The sequence below is a fragment of the Petaurus breviceps genome, unplaced genomic scaffold, assembly GCF_028583685.1.
Source record: "Petaurus breviceps papuanus isolate PSGF00001 unplaced genomic scaffold, PetGlider_PUasm1.0 90564, whole genome shotgun sequence".
Classification (NCBI taxonomy): Eukaryota; Metazoa; Chordata; class Mammalia; order Diprotodontia; family Petauridae; genus Petaurus; species Petaurus breviceps.
The window spans coordinates 1,213,801-1,223,804 of record NW_027187275.1 but is presented as its reverse complement, the minus strand read 5'-3'; the positions used below and the strand labels follow the sequence as shown (position 1 = coordinate 1,223,804).

At 35.8% G+C, this 10,004-nt stretch overlaps 1 protein-coding gene across 3 annotated transcripts in view; it reads right to left on the bottom strand.

The window, feature by feature from the left end:
* Positions 1–10,004, bottom strand: part of RWDD3 (RWD domain containing 3) — an 835,110-nt gene that overhangs the window by 378,454 nt on the left and 446,652 nt on the right. Inside the window, exon 7 of one of the 3 annotated variants that reach the window (XM_069063387.1) lies at positions 7,228–7,656. The exons of the other annotated variants lie outside the window; for them this stretch is intronic. Coding sequence (XP_068919488.1) covers positions 7,510–7,656 — 147 coding nt within the window. The 3' untranslated portion in view covers positions 7,228–7,509. Of the gene's footprint in view, positions 1–7,227; positions 7,657–10,004 lie in introns of those variants that run through there. 3 annotated transcript variants of the gene reach the window in all.

The window sequence follows — 10,004 nt, the reverse complement described above, 5'->3', positions numbered from 1 at the left end:
CCACTCTCTCTCTCTCTCTCTCTCTCTCTCTCTCTCTCTCTCTTTCTCTCTCTCTCTCCCCACCCCCCCCAATGGAGGAGTAAAGCATAGAAGAATAATGAGAGTAGAAGGGCACAGAGGAAAGGTTATACATGAGAGGAAAAAGGTGGTTACCAATCACTGTAGTCTAGTGTACTTCCAAAAGGGATCCAAATTCAAATTCAAAAAGTATTTATGAGCCTTGTCTTCTAGGAGGTTTAGAAAAGAAAACAGTATTCCTCTCAGAATATACTCAGGAATAAAGGATTTAAAAAAAAGAGTAATTCACATACCCTGGGATAACTCCAGAAAGCCAACATTTTGCAAAGAAAATGAACATTTTTTGGACTGCAGGATTCTTCTTACACACTTCCAATGTTGCATTAATAGGTAGTGTTTATACAGAGTTTTAAGGTTTACAAAGCATTTTACATGTTATCTCATTTGCTCTTCATAATTATGTAAGGTAGATGCTAGTGTTATCCCCATTTTACAGATAAAGAAACTGAGACTGAAAGGGGTTAAGGAGATTGCACAAGGTTACATAGGTAGAAATTGTCCAATTAAGAATTTGAACTTCACTCCATTCAGTTCCAAGCCCAGCACTCTATCTACTGTGCCACTCAATTCGTATTAGTCATATGAGACTGTAGAGTCTACCATACTCCATACTTTAATCTTTCTTCCATATTTACTCCTGTATTTTCTGAGATAACCCTGAGGGGCAGTTAGAGACAGTAGGACCACTGGTTTTCTTGCTTTTTCTTCCTTTCCTCAGTTTTTCATAACTTTGACAAAAGAACAAGAGTTAGGATCTTTTAGGAGTCTAGTAATTCCAAATATTCCTTTACAGACACAGCTGACAAAATGCAGAAATATCCTGTGTAAAAAAAACTCATTAATTTTAAAAGGGTGTTTGATTCCCAAAGGGGTGACATGCTTCAATTGGAGGGTTGTGATGTCACAGCAGAACTTCATTAGTGTGCCAATTAGAAAGGAGTAATGAAAGCAACTAATGTGAAATGTAAATAACCGCCTAATTAGTTGTATACTAAAAACTGGAGCCTCTCCAAAGTCATCAGAAATGTCCATCCATGGCAGCTAGGTTTATAGGGAGACTAAGGAAAGTTTAGTACATTCACTGCCTCCACAATTGAGAAATCACTAAGAGTTTCCACAGTGGTAATACATCAAAAGAGCCTTGGGATACAAGAGCACCTCTTATACCAAGACTCTTGGCATTGTGTCATCATGGTTAGGTTCCTCTATAGTGATGGTTTTCAAGTTTTTTGGACCACTAAAATGAGGCAAAATATCCCACTGACCACTTACCCCAACTGCTCCCATTTAGCATCTTAATTTGACACTTAAAAAAATACCTGACTTTATTATGCATGTGCCAAAGTTTGGAATCTTTCCTTCTCACTCTTCAACCACTAAATCCCCTTTTAATTCTATCCATTTAAGTTCAAATATTATCTCCTCCATGAAGCCTTCCAAAATACACACACATGCACACTTTTCCACCTTGGCCCTACTAGAAAATGTTTTCTTTAATGCTCTAAAGCATATTTTGCATATTTGTTTGCATTATGATTTTCAGTGTATAAATTCTATACAAATTCTTAGCATTAAGCTATAAAAAGATGGGAAATGTGTAGTGCCAAAGATTTCTATTTCCTTCAACATTTAGTATAGCACTCTGTATACAGTAGGTACTTAACAAATGTTTATTGAAATGAACTATAAATTATTTTCATCTGTTGCTGTAACAAAAAAAAGAAAAAAATCATCAGCTATGCCAGCTAGGCTGGTCTTCACCTATATGTGTCATTTCACCTATATTCAAAGCCTTCTCAACTTCTCAGAACCTTGGTGCTCTATTAATATGACTATTGGTCACTGACCAAAAAGGGAGGTAAAAAAAAGAAAAAGAAAACAGGTTAGTCCAATTAATAGGTAGAAAAATACTGCTTTTAATTATGAATATCCTAAAAATAATTATCTCATTCAGGAAACAGAAATAGAGAGTATCATATCACAATCAGGAATACAAAAAGTAGTCCACAGACCACTTAGAGAAGTCTTAAGGAACTTACTTTGTGAACCAGAGATCTACTAGGACACTGGAGAAGTCCATTATTCAGTCTAGAATTGTTAACTACTCTACAAAATGAACAGAATGGATATTATACATCTTTCTACTTCTCATGCCATGTTTTCTTTTAGAATTGGGCATTTGTATAGGATATATGATGATACAAAACCATTTTGAACTTCCAGAAAATATCTCCACTCAAGAAAGCTATCAGTGAAAAGGATACTGCCCAGCAGAAAAGGTAAATTAGGAAATTCAGGTCATGCTTCCAAAAGTAACCTTCTAACCTGACAAATGTGCCATGAGATACTGAGCATTCATCAGTTTACTGAGGTCATATCTTTCAGGAAAGCCAGTGGAACCCAATAGACCTACTCACAAATCTGTACAAATGTGTTGACCCCTGCAGGTCCTTGGCTTTTCCAAACTATTTAAACATATTCATCCCCTGTCAATAAGTATTTATTAAATACTTACTATGTGCTGCATACTGTGCTAGGGTTACAAACACAAAAACCATAAAAGAGTCCCTCCCCTCAAGGAGCTTACATTCTATTGGGAGAAACAAAATGTACATATATGAGTATATACAAAAATTTAGGGACTATAGCTGGTAAGATCAGGAAAGATGAGCTAGAAGGCGGCTTTTGAACTGAATTCTGAAGAAAGCTCAAAATTCTAAGAGGTCAAGAGAGGGAGGGATAGAGTACGTTCAAATCATGGCGGGTAAGAGGGTACAGCTCAAGCAACTTTAACAGGTTTCACAGATTTTGCATAATTAATTCAACTTTCAATACTCTACCTATCAAATGGAAAAACACCTTACAAAATTCTTTTTTTTTTTCAGAATTGTTCAACTTTCTTTGTTGATATTAAGGTTTATTCTACCACCAAGAACTGGCTCAAAAACATTGCTTCAATTTTATTGCAGGTGTAGCACTGCTTGCCAAGAAAAACTAGAAATCTTCCTTTTTAAATCAATTAAATTGATTTAAAATTTTCATCATCATAAAAGACAAAAAAATGTCTAAAGACAAAAGTGAAGTCTGTTGTCCAGAGAAAACAGGGGATGCAGCTTTCCTTTAGAGGGGCCTAATCCCAGCAAAAGGGCATTACGTAAAACAAATGATTAAGGAAAGCAAATACCACATTGATGGGGACACAGTCTTGAAAGGAACCTACTATTCTAATAGATTCAGGCAAACCTTCCCCCAATTTTGTTTCACTGTTGAGTTCTGAGCCACTGTATTTTCCTTATTCATTTGTTTGTTTGTTTTCCAAAACACATGTTGCTGTATCTGGAAAATGACTAAAAAATTCTTTAAAAATTAATAAATTAAGAGAGGATAAGAGTATAAGACAGACATGGTCATCAGATCAGGACAGTCGCATGACGAAGTTATCAATAGAGGAAACAAAATGTTGAGAGAAGTATTCTAAGCAAAAAGAAACAAGGGGGAAGGAAGGGAAATTAAAGCATAGGATACTAGTTATAACATAGACCCCAGTAAAAAGATGAAAGGAAGATAGCAGTTCTTGAAACATCAGCGAGCAGCCATGAAAGGAGGAATTTTTTTTTTTAACACGAAGCTTAGAATCTCACAAGTAACGTATGTTCCATATTATGTGGCGGTTGCTATGGTAACAACCTTTATTTTCCGAAGCAGTACACAGATGTGTACAACATACTAACTTGCTGGTAGTAAATTACTGCTTTCCCGGGGGTTCAATAACTTAAAAATCCTCTTTTTTTTTCCGGAAATCTGAGAAGTTTTGTTACTGCTAAATAAGTCTTTTACAGGGTAATTTTCCTTGTATTTTACAAATGAGCATGTTCTCAAACAGGCCAAGAGAATGTGATGATGAGAAAATGCGGTGCATCATAGAGCAGAAGCAGGTTCAGCGTTGTTTCTGTAAAGATTTCATAGGAAAATCCACTGAAATGAGCAGGAAATTATTTTAATGAATTAGGCCTCACGGACAACAAAAGTGCTAGGAAAAGAAGATGCCAGCAAATAATGTTGCCCATAAAGCTATTTATTGATTCTTAATATAAAATGTGCCAGACTCATAGTTTTGGAGTAAGTAAAAAATTATTTTCTTGGAAAAAATGTTATCACAAATATAATTTCACCAACTGAAGCAATGAATGATAATACTAATGCAGGAAAAATAGGGTTTGGATGAAAGTTTACTAAATCTCATAAAGGCCTTGTCTCTATAGGGAGAAAAAATCATTTTCACCTATCCCAGTTAAAAAGGTATATATGCTTTTTTAAATAACCTGGGTACAAAGCAGAAACTAAATTGTCATATATTGAAATATTTTGCTCTTTAGGTTTTTGTCAATTATCAGCAAAAAAATTCTTAAACATTTCCTACATACAAAACACTGTTCTCGGCAAGCTGAAAATGTGTCTTTTTTTGGTGTTACTTGTACAAAAGTATATATCATAGAGATTTCAAGGAATGAGAAGATAATGTCCACATACCTTAACTTCATTTTCAGTAAGATTACTGCCACCCATTGTATATCCTGAAACCAAATGATCATTTAAAATCCGTAATTCATTTCCTGTGACAATGCCAGATGATCTTTATAGGTTAAGGTTTACTTCCTAGAAAACAATCTTTAATTTTAAAAAATCATACATGTAACACTTAAGAGATAAGTCCAAATTTCTAACGCGAGAAAAATGTCTCTAGTTATAAAAAAAAAAACAACACGCAATGTATTTGGTGAAAAGTAAAAATGCATTCCCTGATTTAGAAAGCCCAGGAACAACTCTGGGTTGGATTTTCTGAACAAATATAAAGCACTTACAAATGTTAATTCTGGTCACAATAAAATTTATATTCTAGTTCAAAAATACTGCATCCCCAAGGATGGTAAAGAATGACAGAACAAAGGACAAATGAATACAGTATAGATAAGAACTGATCAATGGGGGGTGGGAGGGTAGACTTTGTTTCTAAGCATAATTAAGTCGTTGTTAAAACTTTTGCTATGAATTCCCCGCATTCACTCATCTCTGCATCTGCCAAAAACATATTAAAATAGGCCTGGGTTTTTATCCATTCAAATCCTTAAGTTATCAGAGAGAGTTAAGTTATAACCTAATAGAGGCTTCTAGGCTAGGACCAAGAACATAGTGGAAAGGAGAAGAGAAGTACTTCCATGGTGGGTGCATTTTAAAAGTATTACTTAAATTACATTTAAGTCATCAGATAATTATGAACTTTCTTCTCCTTTATATTTATATGGCATATTTATTGAATTGCACAGTATGCTTTTACAATAAAGTGCTTTCTACGTTGGTTCCTTTGTTCATCCAAAGTAAAACTGACACTTATCCTTTTATAAGCTATTCTGAGAACATTTTCTCTTCTTTGAAACTGATTGATGCACTACTTTAAATGTTCCTGCAAATATCTTTTCAATTCAAGTTTTTGCATAATGTAATAAGAAGATAAAAGAATTCTATACTTCAACAAGAGACATTACAAAGCAAGTAGAGACATTATCAAGGACATTAACACGCTCCTAATAGCAATAAAACCTTTTAACTGTCTGCTGTAGAGCATGCTCCTACCAAACCACCACATATTATGGTAATTGGCTCCAATTTCTGAATCTTACATTGTAAAGTTACAAAGAGTTAGGTAGAACTGAAAAGCACAAAATACCCAGAATACCTAGAATTACCCATCCTGTCGGCTTCCCCATTGTCAGGGTCTGGGCTGCTGCACTGTTCTGTTTGGTGCTATCATATCTTTGCATCACGCCTTGCTTTTATTTCCACAGCCCGATATAAATACAAATTTTTAAAAATATATATGACTCTGGTTTCTAACTCCAAAACATCACTGGAAGTCAAATAACATTTTCCTCTGAATTTCCATGTAACAAATGGGTTCTCTGTGCATGCCGATGTCACATCTCATTCACTTTATGTGTTCTCTCATCATGAGAGGGTAGAATGAGGGGAAAAATATATTCCAAGAGGATGCTTCAATTTTCCCTCACAACACAGGACTAAATTATGTGAGTAGTCTATCCCCCACCCACTTTGGCCAAAAGAAAATAACGTCTCAAACTAAAGTGGGTCCCAGGTTTTATTAAAATAAACAGCAGAAAAAGATATTACTTGGCTTTATAGCTCTTGCATAGGAAGCAGGGTAGTGGAGAAATGACATGGGTCTTTCCTCAGTGATTAACCTGCCGTTTATGGTTGTGTTTCCAGATGACGGACGCGCCATTGTACAATAAGGTTCTTCAGAGGCTGGCAATAGCAACCTGTCTGCTTTGAGAGGTGCGAATCTATCAGTATCCAGAATCATGCTCTGAAAAATCTGTCATTTCATGTCTCCAAAACAGTCTCTGATTTAATGTATGAGATGTCAAGAAGGAAAGGACAATGAAAGAAATACTAAAGAGGAGAACTATTTCAATTAAGAAGCATTTCTACAATAGTTCTTGGAAATCACATAAAACAAAGCCTGTCAGACGCAATCTGTGTTTAAAAGGTTGGTTCTGTTATACTTACAAATACCATGCAGGATAGAAAAATACACATCATTTGAACCAAAAAAAAAAAAAAAACTTTAAAAACTCCTCAGTAGAGTCTATATTTTTCTAAAATTCCCTAAAGGAAATAGGAAAGATGCTTTTTTAGTTAAAGGGGCAATGAGACTGTCAAAGTGGGGGGGAAGGAAAATCACATTGATCTGAATATAGTCTCCAGACATGTAAGAAGAAATAGTGCCATGTATTTTTCTAGAATTTTTTTTTAAAAAATCTCTTTGATACTAATAATTAATAGCCTTTTAAATGAAATTATAAGTTAACTTTTTTGAGTACCATTTCCCTATATTGTTTGGTTATCTTTTTCACAGAAAGATAACTATTACTTCTACAATTCTCCAATCACTCCAGTAATCAAAGAGCTAAAAAGAGAATTTAGAAATGTGTATTAATTTTCAGACAACCTTCTAATCACAATAGTATTAGCATAGAGATAAACGTCATAAAGCAATGAGGTAAGCCTATGCCCACGAGAGCAACATTTCCCAAGACCTAATTTCTATTTTTAAAAAATCACCACAGCACATTTGCTTCCAAAGAATATTGTTTATTAATTCAAATGAAACATGCATAGTACTTCCGACCATTCCTCTACTTCAAATTTTTCTTATCATCTTGTGGGTTTTTCATTTCTCATTAACTATCGAGAGGGCTATTGGCTAGTGAAAGAAGAAATGAACTCACTCGATGCCCCTTTGCTTATCAATTTCAGTGGCACACAGCTTTTCAACAGGCTACTTCTGCCTCCTTTATGAAGAATCAAGTCCTTCTTGAAGGGGGATTTTTGAGGAGAAAATGCACTCCCTCATCATGGAATCAAGAACTTTTTCAAGTAAGTCTTCTCAAGGCAATAAGGACAGAATACTCCAGGGCTTCTTCCAATCAGAGGAAAGAGAATCAGTTTACCCAGGATCTGCTTAAAACACTTTAAGGATCTAAAATCGCATTGATGCCTCTAAAAATAAACAGAAGGAAAGAGCACCATTATTGATTCACAGCAAAACCAAGGAACATTGTCGCTTATTGATAACACTAAACACCCTCCAAGCCTTTAGTGATTTCTAACAAAAAGTCTGCCACTGAACAAAAGTTTGAATCATCATATTAATATATTAGGGCAAAAAAAATTATCACGGGAGGCACTTGGAAATTAATTAAAACCCAGGATTCGTTTGTTTGTGAGGCAAGATAAATATCACACATGGGAAAAGAAGTCTGACAACCTCCATAGTTTTCAGAGCCAAAATTAGGCTCTGACAGCTACGTCTCACTTGTATGACTCTCCTTGGGGTACGCACTACAGATATATAGAATATGAAGATTTCTGATAGAAGTATTTATTACTGACACTTCCGAAACATTCCATGGGTGGCATCAGCAAAGGATGCTCAAAGTCAGACAGAAATGTCAGATTTTCTTCCAGCTTTTTTCCCCCTTCTATTTCTTTCCCCTCCTTCCCTGCCCCCACCCTTCTTTCTTTCTTTCTCAATATCAATTTTTTTTTTTAGAAGTTCAACAGCGGCCCCTGGTGGACATCATCCATTCTCTCTAGCATTTAACTCAATTGTTTGAGCTACCTCATTCCATATTGTGTATTAAAAAAGGAAATTATTGTTTGTGTGCTGAGAACCACACCAGTGCACCATCCCTGTGTGTCAGTGCTCAGAATGTGACCTCCCAGATGTACAAATGCAGTCCTTTGTGATGATAATTGGAGCTCATTTCAGTAGCTAAAGCTTGGGGGTGGGGGTGGGGGTAGGAATATATATGTAGTCAACAATAAACATCTGTCTCAAATGTCACATTCATTTTATGCATGAAGACCAATAATTAACTGCTAAATAATATGCAGGGATACACTTGTGAATAATACTTACCCGGAGCATGACTTCACAAAACACAAGGTGGTGATCATTATTCTATTGGAGGCCTATTGTGAATGATGAAGCATTCGAACTTAGCAAAGTGGAAAAGCCCAAACACAATTCTGTGCAAAGAAAGGAGGTCGCTGGGTCTCAGCCCAGACCCTACCCCACTGCTGCCTGCAAGCCACAAGCCCACCGTGCAGGAGAAAGAGAACATCGCTAAAGGCTTTGGACCCAAAGTGCTTTTCAAGTCTGTTACTTTTGTTACTCTAGCTACAGATAGGAATTCTGGTAAGAGAAGGGATTTTTTTTTTCTACTGGTAGTGGGCAAGGCAGAGCAAGAAGTAACAGATTGAAGAACTTGGTTTTCCCGATTGGAATACAGTATTTTACTAGGTTAGTGCATTAATTGCCTGGGAGTTGACCACTTGAAAAGCCCTTTAAATTAGACTCATTTTAGTGGAAAAGGAACTATTGAATACCTAACCAAAGATTACTCAGTTCTCTTCACACTTTCATTGTGTTTACAAGTTTTCCTTTTTAGATATGTCATTTTTAAAAAAAGGAAAGATATATCTCAAAATGGTTTCTTTATTCAAAGTAGTTCCTCTAATGAAATGGTATTCAGGTCTGTAAACATGAAATTAAGGGGAGGAGCGCTGGCCTGGAGTCAGGAGGACCCAGGATTAGTTCCGGCCTCAGATACTTAACACCCACACAAAAAAAACTGGCCATGTAATCTTGGGCAAGTTACCTAACCCCAATTGTTTAAAATAAAAAAATAAGAATAAGGGGAGGAAAGTCTGAAATGGAATAATGTGTGTAAAGTGCTTTCAAATTTTAAAGCAATATATAAATGTCAGTTATTAGATAGTAGTTCTTAAAGTGCAGTCTTCAATCATCTTCCAGATGGCCCATGGCCTGGTTTCTAATAGCACTGTTGTTTCTGTACTAGAGGACTTCCAAGAATTCTCCACTACCTTCAAGACTCAGTTCAGGAGTCACCTTTCCAAGTCTCCCCAACTGCTGATGCCTTCCCTTCAGAGATTAGCTCCTTTTTTATTTGAATATGTCTTTGAATATGACTGAACTGAGTCACTTTTTTTAACTTTCAGGAGAGAGAGACAGGGTCAGAGACAGTGAGAGATTGAGAAAAAGAAACCAAAAGAAACAGAAACAGAGACAGAAAAAGAGAAAGAAAGAGGAAAAAAACAGAAAGGCTGTCAAGAAAGTCATGGGCTGGTATGGGTTTGAAATAAGCAAAAGGACAAAATCTAAGTTAAATTAAGCACAGACACATTGTTAAAGTTTTCTCCATTAAAACATAAACCCCTCAGGTACAAGGACTGTTTCATGCTTGTCTTTACAGCCCCAACACCTAGCAAAGTGTCTGGAATATAGAAAGTGCTATAATGAATGCTTGCTAATTGATTAATAA